The sequence below is a fragment of the Rissa tridactyla genome, chromosome 2 (assembly GCF_028500815.1).
Source record: "Rissa tridactyla isolate bRisTri1 chromosome 2, bRisTri1.patW.cur.20221130, whole genome shotgun sequence".
In the NCBI taxonomy this organism is placed as follows: Eukaryota; Metazoa; Chordata; class Aves; order Charadriiformes; family Laridae; genus Rissa; species Rissa tridactyla.
This window is the reverse complement of record NC_071467.1, coordinates 115,437,355-115,460,718: the sequence shown is the minus strand read 5'-3', so window position 1 is coordinate 115,460,718 and position 23,364 is coordinate 115,437,355. Positions and strand designations below refer to the sequence as shown.

The 23,364-nt window shown below is 44.3% G+C and overlaps 1 protein-coding gene across 1 annotated transcript in view; it reads right to left on the bottom strand.

Annotated features, from left to right (window-relative positions):
- The window catches only part of EEPD1 (endonuclease/exonuclease/phosphatase family domain containing 1), a 69,013-nt gene that overhangs the window by 21,486 nt on the left and 24,163 nt on the right, over nucleotides 1-23,364 (bottom strand). Inside the window, exon 2 of the mRNA XM_054191455.1 lies at nucleotides 11,222-11,273. Within this exon, the coding sequence (XP_054047430.1) occupies nucleotides 11,222-11,273 (52 nt within the window). The remainder of the gene's footprint in view (nucleotides 1-11,221; nucleotides 11,274-23,364) is intronic.

The following is a 23,364-nucleotide window of genomic DNA, read 5'->3' as shown; positions in this document are numbered from 1 at the left end:
CCTCTCTCCTGCCGCCGCTGTGTTACTCACCCATTGTACTTCATGAATGTGCGGGAAATAATTATGCTGATAAGCTTAACGTTATCTCAGTTATCAAAAGTGTGTAACGATTTGTTTCCATATACAAACCTGTTTGAATCAAATCAGGTTTTTTTTTTTTTAATCAGGACCAGTTGGGGAGTGGTGGGAGCCTAAGTTTGCACTCCCAAGTTATTTGCTTTCCTTTTTGAGTACTTATTTTGGAAAAATTTAGCGGTGAGTTTCTACACTGCTCTCCCAGATGAATTACAGCTCACCACAGTCACCCAACTGCTTAATTCTTTGTAATACCTAAGAGGAAATTACTTTCTTTATTTTTGAATATGTGATTAAAAAACCAGATTGTAGCCCATAAAACCAGTTCTCTGCTCGCCTTTAATCATAGTGTTCCCGGGATAACAATGCAGATCATTCGCTGGCATGTTCTCCTACCTGCATCCTAAACAAAAGTGATTATTTATATAAACAATGTCTTTTTGTAGATCTTCAAAAGGAAGACACGGAAACCTTGGTGCAGAGCAGCGAAACAACAACAACTGAAAGAGCTAATGCAATCACTCTCCTAACACATTTTAAGTGCTGGGGCCACTATGGAAGAATTATGGGATGCTCAGCCACGTATTGTCAAAATGGGATACGTAACAACTTTCAGCTAGTTTGCCATTTAATGACAAGTTGTCTTCACAGATGCTTGGTGGAAATCTATTCTGCCCTTTCTCAAAGGAAGAAAGCACCCATATTTGCCAGGCTCCACGTAAGAGAAGTTTTGTGGGTTCTTAATTTCTCATGTTTCCATTCACAAGCTGAGCTTTTTCCTTGTATTTCACGGGACAAACTCATTTTGCAGAAGACATTTCCTGACTACATCTTTTTGTACCCTTAAGGAATTTTTTTTATTGTTATTTTTAAACATAATACAGAAATTAAGGCTCAAGAAGTTGTCAAAGATGGTCACAAATCTTTGCAATTTATTCCTGAAGCCTTTCCAAGGGAGTGTTTTATTCTGCATACAAGTAGGCAGTATAAGCATTAACAGCAATAATGGCACGCTAAGGGAACTGATGTGATATTAAGAAGAATAAAAAGAAGGCCTCATGACTGTGAGGCTATCTTTTTCATCAAGCTGCTTTTACGAGAGATGAGTGGTTGGGTTCAAACACTCGCACTACATTGCCATAAAACAGTCTGCTCAACTTGGTTAGCTGTGCTACAATCATAGCCACCCCATGTCTGAATCACTTACTTATTATTATATTGTCTGCTCTAAATACTCAGGTGCTTTTCCAAATTTTTTTCCCCAACTCATTATTTCCAAAGGAAGAAGACATGTTTCATTTTGCTGCCACTTCTGCCACCAGAAATACAGCTCTCCGGGAACACAGGTGTAGGCTTAGGGAAGGTATTGAGATCATTAGAGCAATGCGGCGTCACATATTTTAGAAATCCCACTCTAAGTGTATCACTACAGCTACTGCTTCAAGCAGTGACCGACACAGAGGGATCCAAGCCTTACCCAAAGTGAGCTACTGTCCCAGAGGACACGTATCCGTTTTGACTCATTATGGCCATGGCTCCACACGGCCATGGTCTGTGCAACAGATACAGCAGACCTGAGCTGTGTGCTCCTTTGGACTAGATATAAGGAACCGGGCAACCAGGAGTCAGTGGCTTCCTGGGAACCCCTCTTATTTTCATTTTTTTTGTTTAATCCCTGGGCCGATTCTTTCCTCATGAAACATGAAACTCAGGGATCGATTTCTGCGACGCGTACCGTGAGTACAGCCTTGCTCACCCAGTTACCGGGAACTACATGAGGTGAAAAGCAGTTTATCAAAACCTAGCCCTTAATATGGAAAGCAAATAGAAAATCATCCTATGAAACACGAGACCCAAAATCGATAAGAAATAGTTTCTTGTTCACCAATTAAAAAAAAAAAACCACCACCAAAAAAACAACAAACCAACCAGTGAACTATATCAGTTTGCCAGGAGATCAATCTCCCTACCTGCACATTAGCTTCAGCCACAGGAGAGGAAAAAAATGTGCTAATACAAAAGAAGAACAAAAACTGAAAGGGAACAGGGAAATCACAGTTTTGAGTGTTATTAATCAAGGGAAGCTGCTTAAGCATGTAAGATAACTGGGTCTTCTCTCCATTCCCATGATAAAAATTTACTCATTTCCAGAGGTGTTAGCAAGTGAGTTGGGGCTTTTTTGTGGGTTTTAGTTCTGTTTTTTTTTAATTGTGCACTGCTGGCAGATACATGGCAGCAAAGATGGATGGGACTGTGCTGATGTGCAGTATGAGAAGAATAAGAGCAGTGTGTTAAGAAAACTGCTGTGACACCAGGAAAAAAAGGCACAGCCCCCATTATTACAAGGTCAGTTTGGCAATCTCTACAGAGCCTTGCATCAAAAATAGTTATTCACTGGGCATTTTGCTTCCATCCATTTCTTTCCTACTGTTAGTATTAATGTTTTCCCCAACTGATTTACATCTCTGCTTAGAGCAAGCACTCTTTCCCGTGGTATGAACACAAAAACAAGGAAGAGAAAAATATGTAATATGACTCACAACCATTGCCAGATTCAAATATTTATTCTTCCTTCAGGCATTGATTACACCACCGTACCACTGTACCACCTCCTGTAAAGTTATTTAAATCTCTCTCATATCCTATTCCATTACTTTTTTTTTTTTTGGATGCTTATTATTAGGAGGATCTCTTCCAGGCTGCTAGCATTAGGACATGTCATCTCACCTTTTTTTAAAAAAGTCTCCTACGCATCTACATTCTTCTTCACACCTCTAGCCCTTAATTTAGAGCCCAATTTGACACTGACTCCTCTCTGAAATAGCACATTCTTTATTTATAGGTTTGCATTAGTTTTCTGTCTTCAGCCACTGGCATGCCCTCCATGGAGTTTACAGGACTGTCTTCCAACCCTGACCAAAGTTCTGCTCTAACAGATGCAATGGACTCTCTGGCTCCCTGTAGAGAGCATATGCATTACTTAATCCACATAAACTACCAAAAAATTATTTGGGCTGACATTAAAACACTCTTTCTGCTCTGTCAATCTATCAGAAAAAAAAACCAACATCACCCTTCACCAAAATTGCTGACTATTCAGAACTGGTCCTGTTATATGAACTTGCTTTGCTTTCTTCCACCTTGTAGAAGCAAGCCAGGAAAAAAAGGACTAAGGATCCCTATTACTTTTACCGCCCACAAACAAACCAAAACTTAAATACACGCCAGCATTTGTAAACACATATTATCTGTTTCTCCTTGTTCTGGGAGTGTAGAGAATAATTTTACCAATGGATAAGTTTGGCTTCTGCCCAGGGATAGGACTAGATGCCTCACAAAAGAATGCCGAGCTAGTGTAACAAGCAGTCTCCATACCTTCACTTCTCAGAGAGGCACAGCCATGCTCTAGGGAAGAAGAGGGCACCTATTCTTTCTGAGGGACATTTTAAGAACAACCTGTGCTCTCCATGGCTCTCAGTGATGTGTACTGCATGGCTTCTAGTGTTTTGTTTATTGAAATCCACTGATGATCAGAAAGGAGATGGGCAACGCAACTAAAGGGAAAATAAATCCAACCAGGATCAAAGATGCCAGACATACTAGTAGATGAGAGCCTGTGCTTCCAATGCTGCTGACCACTTGATAATAGTTTGCAGTAGAGGGGCCTGGAAAGACAAAGTAGTCATAGGTTCCCTACGGAGAGCCACTGAAGTCATCATGGAGCTAGCCAGAGTCATAAGGTCCACCCATACATCTCCTCAAACTTCTAGTCATCCAGATCCCTCCTAGAGGACAGAAAGCAGGAAGAGAAGTGAAAGGCCAGAGGCAAATATTGTATAGCTGCAGGGTTCCTAAGTCAATTTACTGGATGGGATAATCCCGAAGAAGCCTGTCATATTGTAAGAAATAGTGTCAATGTCATTTCCGGCTCCACTCAGCCAAAAATGCTTCACAATAACAGCTATTATTTCCCTTTACCCTGAGATTTCTTGACCCCAGGGGGTGAAGTCTGAAAAAAAGACTTTGCACCCCTGAGTATTACCTGCACTCAGATAAACAAGCAAGACAAGAAGAAAGAGACAGGGGGAAATGTAGGAAGGATGTGGGAGCGCAAAAGGGTAAGTAAGAGGGAATAAGGTGAGAAAAAGAATTAAAATAAAATTAGTTGGACAATTTGGAATAATCTCCTTCTACTCTGAGTGGTGAGTCATTGACTGCATGGTGGCTTTGAAGGAAGAGGGCAGGAGGAGCTACTCCAGCTCATGAATTATGGAGAAGTCTGTCCCAGGGCTGAATTAGGCAGAGGGCAAGGCGAGAGTCTTAGTTCCATGTCTGGGGATGGGAATGGGGAACAGAAAAATGAGGCAGCAACAGGGCTGGAAGAGATAGATTGATTAAAGTTCCCGAGTTAATCAGTGGCCAAGTCTACATCTCCTTTTCCTGCTCACTGAAAGCGAGACTGCTGTTTCCTTATCTGACTCTAGAGGACATCCAAATGCACTTAAGTTTCAAAGAGGTCAACGTCTTTCTGGAAAGGACAGTTCTAAGAACAGACAGTAAATATAACTCGTTTACAGCAACTAATTCACTTGTTGCCAATTGCCTTATAATCTTGTTTAATCAATAGCTCCGAAGCGAAGCAAGGTTGCAAGACAGAGCTCACACTGTGCAGGAGGACTATGGCTTTTAAAAATACGTGCACAAAGACTCATTCCTGGGGTACACGTTGCAACAATTCACACCAAAGAGGAAGGACCGTTTTGTCATTAGAAGAATTCCTGGGACTCGGGAGGCTGTCGTCCACTTTCCAACTCTGTTCGGAGTCGGTCATCTTAGGTGACTCTGCCAAAACCATGTGATTTCCTTGTAACTCCAGCATGCCTCCATAAATCAAGGACAACCACAATTCTTCCCTACCCCTCTGGGACTGCTGCATGATTGCACTCTCCAAAACACTGAACAGCAGTAACAGTGCAGGATATTTTGGCTGCACGGTCAACGGATCCATTCCGGGTGGTCCAACCCCAGCAGCTGCAGAGCTCAGATAGCAATGGTAGACCCTCACCCTGCATGGAAGGCTGTCAACAGCCCTTCCCTGCTTTTACATGGTAACTCCCATGCCAGCGCCAGCCCAGGGAATAACACAGGGAATAACGTTTGCCTGGAAGGGCAGCATTGACTGCATGACCAGCCACTTGGTGCTTGTGGAGGAAACGGTGACAGGCCAGATAAATGGCCTCAGGTGACCGGCTGCTCCATGTCAAGGCATATTACAGCTCACTTTCAACTGCCCCAGCAAACGCACACACACACATGTTTATATCCATGCTAGCAAGAAGCGATATGCCAATGCTTACCCCTGCAAATGGAAACCAGCACCTCTCTTTTAAACACCAACAAGCTCCTAGGGATAACCTTTCACAAATAAACAACCTGCTCCGCTCCGAGAGGGATTTTATAAAGAACAGTGATTACAATGGGCTTAATCATGATTAAACACTGATCTGGCTCAATCTACTCAGAAGCGGACAAAAGATAAATAAAAAACCTCCAGCAGATGCATTTCATACTGGAAATTCTGGAACCTCAATTGACGTCATACTTTTTATGTTCAGATAATATCTGGAGGAAACAGTACACTGGATCAAGAAAACAAAAGCAAATTTCTAGTTAAAATTCTCCGTGCTCTGTGTAGAAAGGAGAAGGCTACAGCAGGGAACGCACAGCGCAGCTCAGCATTTTCCAAACTCGTTTTTGACTGTTGCTGAAATTGCACTATTAGAGCGACGCAACGAGAAAGAAAGAAGCAGTCCCTTTTGTCCTCATCTCCTGGGTCCTACCCTGTAAAACTGGGCAACATTAGTCATTGCGTCTCCCCTCAGACAAAAGCTGCTTCTGATCGATGACAGGCAGGTTAATTTCCTTTTACTAAAATAATGCCATCTCCTCAGTGTCACCCCACTTGTGGTGCACTGATTCCTCAGGCACAGTATGAACATTCTGCATGATGGGAAGAGGTTGCATCTAGCGAGTATCTCCCGAACACAGACATCTGGTCTTTCCTAGGGGTGAGAAAACCCGGGAAACAGTTTCCACATCACAGGAGACAACTCCAGCCATTACTAGTGTGGAGGGAGGTGGAAAAAGTTAAAAAATGAGCACAGCTCATTGCAAGGGACTGCTTCCTTACAGTGTTAAGCTTGCCATTTTATTCAACAGGCTGATCAGAGTTTTCTCATTCTGTCATCCCAACTCTTCATGTCCACACCAGCAGAAATGCCCAATGGATGACCATGTAATGTTTGGCCAGCGGACACAAGGGATCCCTTCCTGGACTAAGATGGCTAGAAGCTACGTTAGTGCCTCTCCCGGTGCCTTGCTAATGTGCTCTGTGCTTCACAGCTACAGGACATCTACTTCCGAACGCCAGGTGAAAGCCTTTCAATCCCTTTTGATTTGTGACCTCCAAAATTTCTCCAGTGAAGGTGAAAATCCCCAAACAGACATTTAAGCCCACCGATAATTACTTTGTTCTTCTCACTTGCTTTTCACTGACCTCTTGGACATAGCTCACGGTGCATAAATTTGCCATCATTTGGCACAGACAGACCATGAGAGTGAAACCTGTGTTACTTATCCTCATTTTCAAGCTGCGATTTATCAGCTTCAAAACATCATCCCTGAATAAAATCACAACTCTCACCCCAGCTCCTACGATGCTTCATCCCACCCCGCGTATCTCTCATGCCAGTCAAGACAGATCACTTCCAATTTCAAGCAGAACAAGGACCACTTTGCAGATGAACTCCACACTTTCAGGAACTGCTGAATCACAGTTATGCGATTTGCATTTCCTAGATGAGAAGCCAACAAACTCCTCCATCTTCGGCGTCAAGTGGACAGTCCTTTCTCATCCCCAGTAACAGCAGGTGCACTTGCTTATTAATATACAAATAGGAAACTAATGGGTTACTGCTGCTTGTTCCCAAAGCAGGCTTACCTTATAAAAAGCCATCAAGGCATTACTAAATACAGCATTGTTCTACAGATTCCTTAACTTTCCTCAGTGACCTGTCTCTGAAGGAGAAATTATTTCAAGTGGCCATGCTAACACCTGAAAGGCGCAGGGGGTGGGAACATTTGACAGAATGCGAAGAATATTTTTATTTTTCTTACAATATGGATGACTCTTCCTGCACATCCTACTGGCATCAAGCACCGATAAGAACAATCGTTTTGGCATACTTGTTGCCTGTGGAAAAGGACTACAGACCTAAACTCTAAACCAGCAACCAATGTGAAATGTCACTTGGCTAGGCAGTTCAATCTGCTAATTACTTAAGCAGATTTATTTTTAAACTATAAAAACAGCATGTTCCTCAGGAGAATTATTTTTTCCCCTTCCCCAAATAAATACGATTAACACTTGCCAAGTAGAGTTCTTCATCTGCAATTAAGGACTTCCGAAAATTAAACCGAGTAAAGTACTCAAAAAACCACGTTGGGGCAAGCGTGTCCCTGGTGCTCTCTCCCAGAGCTGCTGTTCTGGAAGAGGAAGAGGTGCTTCATACAGGACGCAGTGCCAACAAACCTGCATGCCCCAGATACTTCTAACACCTGAGTGGCCTTGAACCCTTGTAGAGACGAGCCCTCCCTTGGCATCTCACTGTCTGTGTTCGTTACCGCCCCGGCATACGGCACCAGCACTCGTGAAGTAAAGGCACACCAGCCACACAATCCCACGGCAGCCGGGACAAGCTCAGCAGGGAGGCAGGGAGAAGCAAACAGATCAATTTGAACGTTCAAGGTAAGACAAAATGCAGGTAGGCACGCGCTTCGTTTTAAGCTGCTGGTGAGACCACTCATGTGAAGCATGTCCTGGAACGGGACTGATGGGCTACGGCCAAAACAAACATAAACAAGCCCATCTCTCACCCAGAATTTTCTCCAGGTAAAAACTCTTTTTATTCTTAAGTGACATGGTCCTGTTTCACCGAGCTAAAGTATTTTCCCATTCCTCTTAATGACAGCAAGCGTGGTGCTGGGGTCCAGCTCCACAAGCAGCACCCCGCTTCTGCAGTGCTTACAGGTGCCCGTGGTACCCCAGAGGAACAAACCAGCTGATGAGCAGCATCCAAGGGTCAGACAAGCTTGTCCCAAGCCAGGACGAGCTGTAATTAAACCCAGCCAATCATCCCGTCTGTCTCAGCAATCCCAGGCATAAATGCAGTCAAGTGTGGTAGATCTTTGGCTTAAAGTATCATTTTGGCCAAATTTGAGATAACATTAGGGTTTAGGAAATTAAACAAATAGGGTCTTTGCGTGACACAAAGCTTCTCACGGTGTGATTAATTTATTTTCAATGAGCAAGGTGGCAAAAACATTTAAAGATAATAAAGTATCTGAGATAGTCAGAATGGTATTAAACCCTGTTGCTGTAAGCAATCAGTAAATAACCGATGTGCAGCTTCTGAAGCACAGCAGCACTCCACTACACGAGGGCAAACCTTTCTGCAACATACCCGCAGGGGGTTGCCATCTTCTCAAGACCCCAACGGTTCAAGTAGGTTCTCCCAGCCTGCGGCTTCATGTACCTCGCCTCCCAGACTGTCATCCCCTTCCAAAAAGGTAACGGTCACCTCTGTTTTGCAGTGCCAGGTACTTTTCTGATACTGTCTCAAGCCCTGGTTCCCAAGAGACTCACTATACGTGGGCATAACTTCAGTGTGATTTGATTTAATGGAGCTAGTCTGAAGCTCGAACACTAGTGTTTGCCCGTAAGTCTTTTCAGAGGGCACCACTGTTCACCAGCATCCTTCTACTCACTCTGGGTTTCCATGCACGTATCAAAAATATGTAACACCACTTTCAAAGCTGAGCATTGAATTTTAGAAATAGTATGGTTACAAAAGTTCAAAACCATCTGTGACAGACTAGAAAGTGTCCTATAGGAAAAACACTTTTAGGTTATCATGTCCATAGCTATCTTAAAGGAAACTTCCCCTCAAAAACCAGAAAAATCAATCTTGCAATGAATATTAAAATACTATGATTTAATAATATATTCTGCATTCCCGCAATATAATGCAGATAAATAATGATTTATGAACACAAAACTCAGCACGTGTTCTCAAAATCTGACTCTGCAAGCAGGCAGGATAAGAGATTTTGTTCTAGTCTACTTTTCCCCCCCCCTCCTGTACTTAAAAAATAAAGACAGCATATTTCTTTGAACTTACATAATTCCACCCTGTTATTTTCCAGAGGGCTAAACTGGCCTTTTAAATTCTTTAAGCTTGGCATTGTATGAAAGCAGATATCAAATATTCAGAGAGCTCAATTTAGAAAGATCATTTTTCTGAGGCCGAGCCTTTCTGAAGAGCTTCCTGCAGAGCTCCAGACAATGCCTCAAGCAGCCATTCCCACCAGGCTGAGGTCACTCGCCCTTGCCAAGCCGTGTTTTAGGAGGCGTTGGGCCAAAGGGAGGTGGAGGCCGGGGAGAAAGGTGAGAAGTGTACAGGGTGTGAGGTGCCAGGGAAGCCGACTGCTGCAAGCGACAACAATTTGTGAGTATTAACCTGTTTTGCACAGCGAGCGGTTGAGAACCGTGTCTTCTCTGCATGCAGAAAACTACAGTATCACCTGCCTCATCCTCTGTCTCTGCCTTCTAACAAAATCCCCCTCTTCGGGTCAAAATCTGAGTTCATCGAAGCCAACGAAGAGATGCCGCTCCTGAATTAACTGTGTTGTACACAAGACCTCTGCGAAACGCATCTCCAGTCAGTGGTAGAGCACAAGGCTGATCCTGGATCCAGCTGCTGCTGGATTTCATTTTATCCAGTATTTCTAGAGTGCCCAGCAGACACAGCCATGGCCGTCTGGCTTTAACACAGTGCTGCAAGACCTTCTCCTTCACACAGACAGGAAGCGCTCGAGGCAGGAGAAGGTTTCCTCCTTCCTCCCCAAGCTTTGCCAGGTCACTTACAGTTACAGAAGGGCTGCTTGGGTCAGCAGCAGCTCAATGCCTGCCACAAGGCAACAGTTTTCCCAGCAGGGCTCTGAATCTAGATGTTTTCTTTGAATCTCTCACATTTCCATGCTGCCCGCCGGCTGGTTCTTTGGTCTTCTAGAGGAAGGATCTGGTGCAGAAAGTAAAGGGAAACCACCGGTCCCAGTGTGGGCACGGGGAGTCCAGTCCTACCCTCCAGGCCAGCAAAATCATAAAACAATAAGAAATACAACATTTGGGTCTAGGAAGGAAAGGATCTACAGGGTACCCCTGCATTTGCAATACCCTTGGCTGAAGAGCAACATCAGGCTTTGTCGTTTACAAAACCTCCAGCCTTTTGCGGCTACTGGTTTTGCTGGGGTTTCCCAAGTGGGATCTCAGGATGCTGAGGCACTGACACCTTGGCTAAGCCAACGGGAGGTCTTAGGTGCTGAACTAGGGGGATGTGCCTCCTGAACAGGACCACACTGCTGTGGATGCTGAAAGCCATCGGCTCCTCACAGCTCCTCCTCTCTGTCTCTGACACAGCCCAGCCCAGGCTGGTTGCAAACCCTGCCATCCCTGGGAGGTTGATGGACGGCACAGCCCTCAGCTCCCTGGAAGGCCAGGCTTAAAGGCAGGCCTATCCCTGTGCAAGGCACCCAGGAGAAGAGCTCAGGCTAACACGCACCATGTACTCAGCTTGTGGTGTTAGGGCTGATGCTGCATAGCTAGCTGCTTTGATTCTTTCATCACTAAATTAAACTGCCTTTCTTCCAAGGCACGTCCTGCCATTCTCCTGAACTGGATGCTCCAAAGGGGCCCCTCTTTCTGCTTCAGACATTCATCGCTGTTGGTTCAAATCATCTACTTATCCTAGCTGATAGCAAGGAACTAATTTCAGGAAAGCTTATATGGGCAGACCAGAGGCACTGCTTACTCGAAGCCCATTGTAAAATCAGAAAACACCAAAAGCACGCGGTCAGCTTGGACAAAAACACCACCCCTCTGACTTCACGTACTGTGTAGCTGTAAAGATTTCCTGGTTTATACCGCATGGTTTTCCGTACAGTCAGGAAGCCCAACTAACAGAGGGCTTTAAGAGTGCTGTTATAGTACATGTGTTATGACAGTTGTATTAGATATATTTTTAAATACCTTTTCCAGCGCTTCTCTATCGACCAGCTCCTGCACAGCCAAAAGCTTGATGCTGTAAGAAAAAACAGAGAGGGAAAAAAAAGAATGAATCACTCCATTGCAAGCATTACAGAAACACAAGTAAGAGCAGAACTGAAGCTCTCTTTTTATCTTCTTACTTCACAAAAAGAGTCTATAAAGGTACAGATACAAAAAGTGCTCAGGATATAATAAACTAAAGCAAGAGAGAACCAGTGTTACTTTGTTTGCTTTGATTTAGCTCTCCCAAAAAGATTTTCTGGTTTCCGACTTACAAGCGTATCAGAATTCACCTTACAGAGAAACTGCATTAATCATTACGTTTTTAATATCAACCCGACTTCTGTGACTCTTTGAAAGCAGATGAAACTCAAGAGATGCCCAGACCATTACCAATTACACCTATTTAAAATTAAGAGCACAACAGGGAGGAGCTGGTGTCATTTCCCTGTTCTCTCCAGTCTTTCCAGATTTTAAAATCTATTCGATGCCAAACTCAACCTTTCAGTCTTTTCTAGGCAATTCAGAACAACACTGGCTTTTCCATGCATGGAGCCCACCAGACTAGGTAAGCCTAATTACCGGATTAAGTTAAAAACGTGCAGAAGGCACCCTTCCCTGAAGGAGTGGAGGAGCACCGTGGGCATGCTTCTTGTCCCCGGACACTCGCCATCAATGCTCCAGAGCAGCTGCCTTGGCCAGAAAGCACGAGGAATCAACAACACGATCACTTACGGAGATGGGAATCTGCTTTAGGATGGCATGGTTACGATTCAGACCACCTAAACTTTAGCCCTCTCCAGCTTTGGTGCCTAATTGAAACTAGTGGGAGATTTGCTATGTGGTCAATGAAACGAGAGAGGGATCTCACCTCCCCAGGGCAGTTCATCCCACCTATCCTGGCATCATTCCTTACGTCCTCGCACATGGGCAGAAGCCGCTGTCACACTATGCTGCCCCAAGTGAGGCTTGTAGAAAGCTGGCAGCTTTTTTACCCATGGAGTAAATTAGTATTACAACTCTGACTGCTCCCTTTCCTTACCAAGTCTTAACACCAGTCGCTTAATATATTATCCTTGGACTCCAGAGGATAATTTCCTTTAGCCAGGGATACAAAAACATCTGCATGGCAGTGGAAGAATCAAATGATGCATATAAATACTGCTTAAATGACTTTCATGACTCTGTAGACAGACACAGCAAAGAGCCAGTACAGTTAAAAGCTCATATTCAAGACTGTGAGAACAGCTGACGTAGAAGTCTGCCAAAGGACTTAATTTGCCGTGTACTACAAGGAGTTTTATTCACCTTTCAAAACCTCAGAGCAATGTTGCATAATTCTTGAATGTCCATGGACATCTTATACATTAATTATGTACGTCCATCCTGTAACAGCAGCTGGCAAAACACAGCTTTAGTCCTGGCCTTCTACTGTGTTGCTGTGCTTTCCACTGCAGGTATTCACTGCCTAACCCCTAACCACAAATGTGCTTTTACTTCAACGTACTTCTAGTTTTCAGATGTCTTCAAAACATCGTAAAAAGCCTACATCCAATGAATTATAAAATAGCCCCAGACCATATATTTCCAGTCCGTCGAGGCTATTATTACTAAGACAGAGAGGGTGGAGATGGTTCAGAAAACAACAGGGTAATCAGGAAAAAGAAAAAGGTATTCCATTAAAGCCCAACCACTACAGTAGCAGGGGGCACATGACCTTCTGTTACCGTTTGGTGAACACTCTAAGCCGCACAGAAGCATTCAGTCGAACTGGAAGGTACTTAGGGAAAGTACAGAGCCAGTGTAAGGTATTTTATAATATTATTTTCCTTGCAATTCAGCCAGCAAGCAATACAAAGGGTGGATGGGCACCAAGCAAAGAAGGCACCTCCATTTAAAAAACGCTGCAATGTTGTGTCCAACCCTGGATTTCAGAAGAAGCCTAGGCTGATGCATCTTGGAGAGCAAAGTCCATTAACACAGGCAGTAGCAATGCAGCCACGACCAAGGCCTGTCTTTGAATTCAGGCCCCACCTCTTAGTTTTGGATGCCCCACCTCTGTTGCAGTGCACTTCGGAAAAACCCAGGATGGGTGAGAGGGGGCTAAGGGATAGTCCAACACGCATGTGGGGGCATCCAGGACGCTCACAGCCAGCTGGGCTGCTGCGAAGATTGCTTCAGGTCCGTGTGTACGTAGTAAAATCTAATGTTTTGCCATTCCCTTCTGCGAGCTGTACAACAACGTGGGGTTCGTTACGCAAATTACTTCTGTCTTTTTTTCCTTTTGAAGCCAGAGACTTTTTGATCACTTAATCATCAAAAGGTAGAATTTATCAATCAAGGCTACTGGTGCTTCTACCAATTGACTGATTTATTTCTAGAACGTTAATTGTGGACTATCTGACACTCAATAGCTGCAGAAGAAAGATGCAGACTGCCCCAAATGCAAGTACTGTTTTCATTAGAGATCATTATCTTACTGTTCAAACCTACCCTCCTTCCCATTTACACCAGTAAAGCCCCACAGGAACTCCTTCAACTGGCATGTTTTTATTTGAAACAAAGTGTACCGAGTTATGCAGAAGCAAGTAATAAAAGAGGGACCAGGAATCTTTTTACTATATCTCACTATCTTTGCAGGGATGCTGTACTCTTGTTCAGAGGTGAAGACCCCGTACAAAAAGTTTACATCCTGCTGAGATACTGCATATGCAGGGCCAGAATCACATCCAAATTCAATGTTATTACATGATTTGCAACAGCATTTGTTTGACTCTTGGTGAGAGAAAGACTTTCCTCTACTGTTACACATTTACAGAGATCAGTGTTTGCCCAGTACTTTACTTTTTTTTCTCCTCAGCTGACACCAGGTATTTTTTCTGGGTCAAAAGGAATTAGCCAATGCAAATATCAGCCTTCATACAACCAGCTGTAAGATGCTTCTTTCCTTGAAGCACCCCCACGGCTGCTGCCTCTGCCCACTGGATTACAGTCCACTACCTGGAAAATTGCTCTTGATAGCCAGTTATTTACTGTTATTTCTTCCAGCAATTCCAAGCAACGTTTGTATGTGCTACTTCAGGCGACGTCAGCTTGGAAATGCACCTTCTTTCAAGGCTGCTGCTTTGGCAGGGTTTGATGCTTTGAAAAAAATAATCAGGCTGCTTACTTAGGCATCACTAAATAAGCAAACATCAGCAAACATACAAACACTGAAAGCAGCTCCTAACTATGTATGCTGTTTGTAGCTTATGTGTTCACAAAGGATTTCCCAGCAGCTGGGAATATAGCTACTCGGTAACTGAGAGAGAGGGAAAGATCTCTAATACAGCAGAAATGCAAAGAGAGTTACCAGAAGCCCACGCTGAAGCCCTACGTCTTGCTGTCTACAACGCTTACGCACTCTGTTTATGTACCGCGGTGTCATTTCTTCCATCCTCACCTGCCGTATGTGAACACTAACTCATGAATAAAGTTGTAGAAAAACGTATTTTCTGAAGAAACCTTTTGGTTACTGGAGCTCTTGCTCTGCTCTACCAGCTTTAAAATATACTGGTAATAAATCTGTACTGCAAGTAACTGTATCAACTTGATGAAAATGGCCCTGGTTGTATCTGAAACCATATTAAGAATACTGACTCAATTACACGATCTGTTTAAATAAAGCGACTGAAATTAATATCCTGGCACCCCAGGCACACTCAAAATACTTCAAAATACTCAGTGATCAGGATGAAGGACTCTCCTTCAGCAGTAAAAATATGCAAACATGATGTGCTGTCAAGGAAACACATGACTCCCTCTTTTTTTGGCCGTGGGTGATGCACAGCATTCTCCTCTAAGGGAATTCCTTTTGGTTTCCAGAAGATGAGTCACGGTGCTGAGCGAACGCCTATAGCTACAGCACATTCCTACTCCTCAGGGTAGCGTTGCAGTCCTTTCCTCAAAATCAACTTAAAAACACGTGGCATTGGGTTCCTCTCTCTAAACCCACGTACCCGGGAATAACTTAAGCCTTTTTAGCAACCTTTTGCAACACTGCAAATTTGCCGATAGGTCCCTCGCTTGTTGGTGCATTCCTATTCACGTGAGCCATGATTGCATTTTATTTGCAGTGAGCTTCACTTCCCAGCTTGCGTTTGCATTGCCCACAAAATCCCATCTGCTCTTGCAACAGGGGACATCAGCATTTTCCTAAGAACTACTGCAGGGTCATCTGCCTGCCAACCAGCGAACCTATGGCTCTGCAGCAAGGCAGATGGGATAGACAGAAACCACCCCACAAGGCAGATCCAAGACCACAGACTCACATGTCTACGTTGGAAGGGACCTTTAAGATCATCAAGTCCAACCATTAACTTAACACTGCCAAAACCACCACTAAACCAATGCAGAATGCACCTGAGATCTTCACCTGAGGAAGAGAAGCTGCTTGCCTGAAAAACAGCTTGGAGGGTGCTCTAGCACAGGGGTAAAGATGATTTAGGATTACAGTCAGTTTCTGGATGATCCTTGCACAGCACTGGACTTGCAGCCACTATGGACACATGTCACCGAGCTACCACTATGAAGGGAGAAGGTCTCCAGAACAGAGCCCTGCGCCCACACGCACAGTGACCTGCATCTGCTGAGCTGAGCCTGGAGTGGAGCTGAGGTTCTCATTCAGTCCAGAACCCAGTAAAGTAGGGAAAAAGGGAAAGAGGAGGGGGGGGGGGAAAGGGAAAGAGCAAACACTTGACCTCACAACAGCATCCTGCAGAAGGGGCCAGGTGAAGGTAGAGGAGCAAGACCCCAGCTGGAAGCTGGCACTCCCAGCACCCTCCTGTGGCTCTCCGCACCTTGTTAGCCAGCAAACAGCTGGTGCACAGTAGTCTCCAGGCATGCCAGCACAGCTGGATTTACTAGCTTTGTTTCTTCTTGCCGGCAGCCAGCCTCCCTCCTCAGCCTGGAAGAGCAGAGCTGCCCGGTCAGCCAGCGCTGCCCATCTCCTGCCTGCGGGTCGCTACAGCACCTGGCTCAGAGACCGTCTTCATCGACCCGGGTTTGTCACCCAGCAGCAAGGTGAACTGAATATTGCTCTCAATTCGCTTCGCAAGCTTATACGTCTTTGCCTGGGCCCTGTGTTTTTCCAAAAAACCTCATGCTTTCTATTAGTCAGTGCATAAGCCTGACTAAAGTTAACAACATGAAGAAATGCCGTTTGGCTTCTCTTACTTTTCTGGCTCCTTCTTCAGCATACAGCTGTGCCGAATCACGCTTCAGCTAGACTCACAGACATTATTATAAGTAGCCTGTGCAAAACCCACTCAACCCCAAACCGTTATTTTGAGCATCATTAAATCATTCCCTCCGCTCTCCCTTTCAGCCCATAAACTTTTCCCCTTTGCTCTTGAGATAAGATCCCACAGTCATATTATGATGAAGTTTTATGGATGACTTACATATCCATGAGTGGAGCATGGATGCATGTAACAGAAGTGCCCCTAACTCACGTTGGGGTTAATGAACCCAAAAGAAGAAGACGGCGACCCCTTGGGTGATCAAATTTCTATGCTAAAATTGTATTTATGTATCTACGCAAACTGACCACACTCATAAATCGGTTCTGCTCTACAAGGTGGGCATGAAACATGGGAGTTGGAAGAAAAAAAGCCAAAAAAATTAACATATATATATATAAATGCAGCTGAGCTGTGCTAGCAACCCTTGGAACCTGGGAAGGAGCACTCCCCATCACCCACCCACTCTCCCCATGCCCGACCTCGGTCCCCCGTTCCCCTGCTACAAGGCCACGCTCTGTTTCACCACCATTCACATGATGGCCTGCAGCCCCCATTTTTCCTTTGGCGTTGGCCAGGTGACAAGGGTGAGTAAGGATAAGGATGGGGAAGCGGCCGTCGCGGGCACGTGCTCACTGCGAGGGCTGTGGAGCATCCCCGCTGTAGCCAGATGTCAACTGCCTGACATTACGGGCTGTGATTAACTGTTTTCTAATTGCTTTAAGCGCGGGCAGAAGCTTATGCACCAAGCACGTGCTGCTTTGGGAAGCACATGAAGGATAAGGAATGATAACAGCCAAAAAGTGATAAACACAGAAAAATATATATCTTGCTGCTTAAGCAAACAGGAGGGTACTTAGAGTGGGGGTTTTGGGGGGTCTGGGGTTGGGTTTTTTTTGTTTGGTTGTTTGTTTTAAATATAGAGCGCTGCTGACATTTGTAGTTGTCCCTTGCTGCTAATGAGACCCATGGCTTGGTTTCTTGACTTTGCCCACCCAAGTGATGATTACCTTGCACAGAGGCAGGTGAAAGAATGTCCGGCTCCCACCCGCAGCAGCAGGGACTACGCTTAACAGGGTGAGGGGCAAGTCTCTGAGCACCAACTCGAGCCCCAGCCTTGGGGGGCTGTGGAGAAATCTGTGCTGCTCCCTCCTCGGGGCTGCCCACACCGACCGGGGCAACCGGTGACCTAAATGGGGTGCCTCTACAGTGAAGGAGTAACCTAAGATGTTCATCAATGCATGCACTGTGAAAAAGCATCTAATTTTTGCTGCCATACCCCATTTACAAAGTTCTTTTTCCCCCCAAGACCCTGTTCACTCAAACCCCAGTAAAAACAAAAGCAGACGGAAGACAGAAAAAAAGCATGCTTAATGACTTTCAGCCTCATAAGCTTCCTCCGTCTACCCCTACAAAATCTGACAAGGAAATAAAACTGGTTTCTCCTTTTCCACTAACAGCATCTGCGTCTTCTCAATCACTCCTTAAATGGAAGGAAAAATAGCATCCGCCGCCACATCTTAACGGTTGCTGGAAGCCACCAGAGAGCTTATGAAGTAAGCTGACAAGCTTGGATGGGAATACCATGCCATACTGCTTTGGGACTAGCTGCCAGCTAATGACACAACAAAATGATTTCTCAGGAAAAATGTATCTGCAGTAAGTAGAAATTACGATAAAACCAGGGAGCTCCTTTTCCTTTAAAAAACCCTATATATTTACTTTATATGTATCTATAGTACAGCATAGTATATATTTATATAAATACATTATATATATGTATATAATATATTAAATAGCTATTCCAAATTGTATATATGATTTTATAATATATATATATATAACACTACATATATGTAAATTGATTAAGTGCTACTTTTTGGCAGTTTCCTAGTTTGGATGAAAGCAGCTGTTCTTTGATGTCTAGCCATCATCGATTGACCTGCACAACCGTTTGAAACCAAAAAGCAGATGAAGGCTCCGCAGCTGGGAAGGGAACCAGGAGTAAACGGAAGGAGCAGAGAAGCTGAAATCCATCAAGCAAATTGGCGGCGTAGCGCGGACCGGACAAACACTGTTCCCCTGGTGTTCGCATTCGCGGATCCTATTACATCATGTGAGTGGCTGAAGTATTTGTCATGGGGAGAAAGGAAACTGTAATGGAACTAAAAGGGGGAAAACATGAATTATGGATGGTTACTACTGAGAGTTGAAGGGGGGAACCAGCAGCATTACCCCAGGCAACAGGCAGGAGGCAACTGATATAGTTCACTCCTTTTTCCATTTCAGCGGTTCCCTGGGTCCAGGGATGCTCTCTCAGGCCTCTCTCACACACAGTTCTCTCCTTGCTATTCTCTTTCCTACATCTGCGGCAAAGCCATCATTTTGCAGGACCTATGAGCTATGCATCAAGGGTCTGATTTCTGTTCAACTGACGCTGTGGTTTCAGCACGCCTGTATCACTGCAGGAGCAATGATTCATAAACCCTGGACTCTGTGTATTCCCAACGCCTGAGTGCAAAAAGGGAGGTTGCAAGAACAGCAGGCTTCGTCCCAGCGCTCTGGAAGGGAGTGAGACATGCTCACCCAATGACCCAAACCACGACCACTAGCAAAAAGCATTGAATGCCCACGCGTAAGGAGACCTGGAAGCCTTCTTGACCTCTTCCAAGGGAACACCCCATTCCGAGCTCTTTCCAAAGGGATGAAATCCATGCTGCTGTGCATACAGACATTTCCTTTGTCAGTAAGCAGAGCAGGTCAGGCACAGTGAAGTTAAGAGAGAAGCTGCTCAAAACTCCCAGACTGTGACTTTAAGGAAAGATCGTTCTTTTCTTGTCCATCTACCCAGAAAAGGTGTCTCCTGAGTCGTGAGGCACTGATCCTTGACAGGACACTTCTGCAAATTCTGGAGCTTTCTATCATAGAGAGGATTAAGAGCAGCAGGGAAGCATCCTATTCACCTCCTCCTCCACACAGAGGATCATGTCTCAGGCCTAATTCTTTCCTTTTTCAGGTAAGGGGGAAGGAGACGGGATATCATCTACTCATTTCCCACTTGCATAAAGTCTCGCTTTCTGAAGATTCTCTCCAACTTTTAAACCAGAGGAAGTGCAGAAGGAGCATCCTTTTGGTTGCATGCAGCACGCATGCGCACATAAATACTCTCCATTCACTCATTATTACGTTCATACCGATTTGTTACCCCATCTCAATTTGGGGTGCGGAGTACTGAAGACACGAGCCCAGAGCTAACTGCACTTTCTAGAAATGCTTTTATTACTAAGTTACAGGCCATTCCGTGGCCTTTTCTTTTGTCGTCCTCTCGTTCTTCTTTCCTGTCCTCCTCCATCTCTCTCTCTGCAAACTGGTGCAACGCCCGGAGAATGGCAGCAGTTAGAAAAGTAAACATCATGGAAGACTTCCAAGGTCCTCAGAAGAAATGCTGGTTATTAAGGGCTGATACACGTTGCACTTGATTGAACAGAACCAAAGCTGATTCCTGAGAGGCAAAGGTTAATTAGACAAATGGCTCAAAAGGATCAATCTGTTCTAACTCATTATTTGTTGATTTTTTTTTAAATTTTAAAAGAGAGTTTAAAATAGAGTAGGCAGCTGAAAATAACCCCCAAATTCCCAAACGCATGAGATAAAACCACGGAAGGCCTGAGACTGCCAGTAACATAATGATTATAGAGTAGTGGCCTAATGAATAAAGAACAAGCAAATCAAATACCTATATTAAATTATATTGAATGCAGCAATCTTCTCTGCACGTATCTACTAAGGGGGGGCCAGGTACAGACAGTGGCAAGGCAGCTTAACTTCCAACATCATTCAAAACTCAGGGTGACAATCCAGGAGGCTTCTCTGTCACCACCTCCACCTGCTCCTTCACTGATTACTCCCGTGCTGAACACTTCACTACATGATGATTCAGGCAGCGTAAGAGAATACTATCGCAAATGGAGGGGGAGAAATAATCTGACGACCGTTATATTTACTCAGAAAAAAACACAGTTGTTGTTTCAACTCACTTCTGACAGACAGCAAACCAAAACCAGTGTCCCGTATTAAAAAATTGAGGGAGCTGGCTTTTAGTTTAACTTACATTGCGATAAAATGTATTTTCCTTCTTCCATATTGGATTTCTTACTATATTTAGCTTAGGGCAATAATGTCTCCCTTCAAACCGGTTCACTTTATGTACAGTGGTTATGAAATTAGGGAAAATGCTCTGTACGATGTTCACAGTCTTAGGATTTTTTTTATTTTTATTTTTAAATTTTTCAAAGGATGTCTGTTTCCTTATAATTCTGCAGGAAGAGAGACGCTCACAAAGAGTTTTGTGTTTGCGGCAACATTGATTTCTTCTGAGTCATTAAAACTGGACATGGGTAAGTCATTTAACTCGCACTGAATTATTCAAATCTGTCCAACAAGGGAGGAGACCAACACTGAAAACAAAAATTTAGAAGCTCATAAAAATCAAAGGTGACTTAGAGATTCCAAATATAGGCATTATGTTATAGTGTAAGTGGTGTCTGGCATTTGGCTCTTTTTCCGGATTTTCTGAATCATTCCCTGCTGGGGCAAAGCTTCTTAGTTCCAGAAACAGCACCTTCTCCAATCCAACCCTTCAGCAATGGAAAAACTGACTAGTCCTTAATTAAATCAAATAGGCATGTTTCGGAAAGGACACGCCACCATGCTACTGTTCTGACATGAAGAACAAAGCTACCAATAAAATTATGGGGACTTGGGATCCGAAGCGATTAATAGGGACTCTACTTTAACTCTGTGTCCCTGCAAAACAGACTTGAACTTGGGATGCAATAAAATGCAATTTGAAATATTTTGCTTCCCCTTTCTCCATCAGGTCTGTGACCCATACGTTATCAAGCTCTTATGCGTCCCCTTATTCATTCTGAGAAACTTAATGCAATATTACCTTGTCATAGAGCCACATCCTCCTCTCAAAGAAATGGGTTTGACCAGTTAAAAATCTTACAAAGGAATACAGTGGAAACCAGTTCATTTTGTTAAATACAGGCCCAAGAACAAAGCTGCAGTTTGGTGCCAGAAGAACCACAATCAGCTGCTGGCATCTTGAGTGCCAGTAAAATTTAGCCTGGCATTATGCAAAAAGTATTGAAGCTTCCCGGCTGAATTTGGATAGAGAACTTCAGAGTCTCTTATAGTATGCTCTTAACAAAGAGATTGACCCTCAAAACTTGGCTCCTACTTCGAAGAGGCTGGCGGAGCGCCACAGCAATTGTGCCTCTCTTATGAGCATCATCTCCAGAAGACTTCATGCCGAAGTGGAATTGTTTAAACGGCGGAGGAGGCCGAACACCGGGAAGTAAAATAGGAGAACGTACGCAAGAGGTGCTCGGAGAGATGCTATGAAATCGCTGAGGAGCGGCAGTGCAGCGAGGGGAATGGGGCACTACAATCAAGAGCGGTGCTTTGGTCAAATGTACTTTTCTCTACAGTGCTTTCACGAGCAGTTGATGTTGTCTTAAAAATCCAAAGACATTTCGACAGAAGGGATAAAATGAAGTGCATCATTACAACAGGTAGGGAATAAAGCAGAAACCGTATTAGCAGACAGCCCGTATGTTTTAAGGACTTCCCACTGTGTGGCTAAAAGCCAGCCCAACCGTGTTTCTAGAGCGGAGCTCAGGAAGCTGGTGACAAGACCTTGATGCTGGGGTGCCCTGCAAGAGCAAGGGGCCAGGCGTCAAAGGATGAAGAAAAAACTTTGCCAAGGTGACTGAGGCCTTGTTACCGTGAGGGGGGAAGAAAAAGAAGGATTTGACAAGATAACATTCTTGCATTACTATTCTGGCAAAAGTCTCCAGCGCAGGCCTAGCTCAATGCTATCAAGTTTGCACGTCAACAGAGCTGAGTGTGTCTACTGCACCACACACAGGAATGGTGGCAGGACCCACTGCCAACAACCATGTTGCTCTCTTTATAGCATCTATACCATATGGTGAAGGAAAGGCCACAGTGGATGAGAATTCCTCAAAACTCACTTGGCTGGCCCACTTAAAGATTACAGAACACAGAACAATCCGGTAGCCAGGCTTTGAAGGAATAGATGAACGTACATTCCCTCCTCCTAAAACTGAGGTCAGTTGCACATTCCAAAATGTGAAGAAAAGAAATGGAAAACTGTGAAAAGAGGCAGGCCAAAGGGAGCTGAGGCAGAAAACCTGAGTTTCGCACACCAGTGAAGATGGCACTCCGCAGTCTGGCATGCACCCGAGCCTTTAACTGTCAGAAACACCACTGAAGACAACTGAGTAAGGCTCCTGACAGGTGGAACTGATGTCAAGCCATAAAGAATTTTGTTTACGCTGATGCTACACTCTTAGGTTACCCAAAATGCAAAGAATATTGTCATCAGAAAATAACTATCAGCCAACACTGTGGTCACATCTGCAAGAGGCCACAGAAAGCACAAATCAGATAAAAAAACCACCTGTCATGTACACGTAAGAAGTTAAAAACCTCCTTTCCAAGAGCTAATTACAAAAATATCGTACCAGCTTCATCTACAACATCACATAATACTGCATTAGAATAGCGAATTTAGCTTGTGGGGCATTTGGAGTGCCATTTATATAACTTTAACCCAAACAGCAGACCAGACAGTCTTTTTATCAGTCCAGGTATTTTTTTACTTCAATAATGACTTTGAAGTGTGATAAGGGTTACGCGAAGCTTAAGCCTCCAGTTAGCCAAAAACCGCAACCTCATACAGCCTTTGCTCTGAGTGTCAGAGTAGCACCGAAAGGTTTTGATTTAAACCTCCAGGGGATGCATCACATAGCTGCA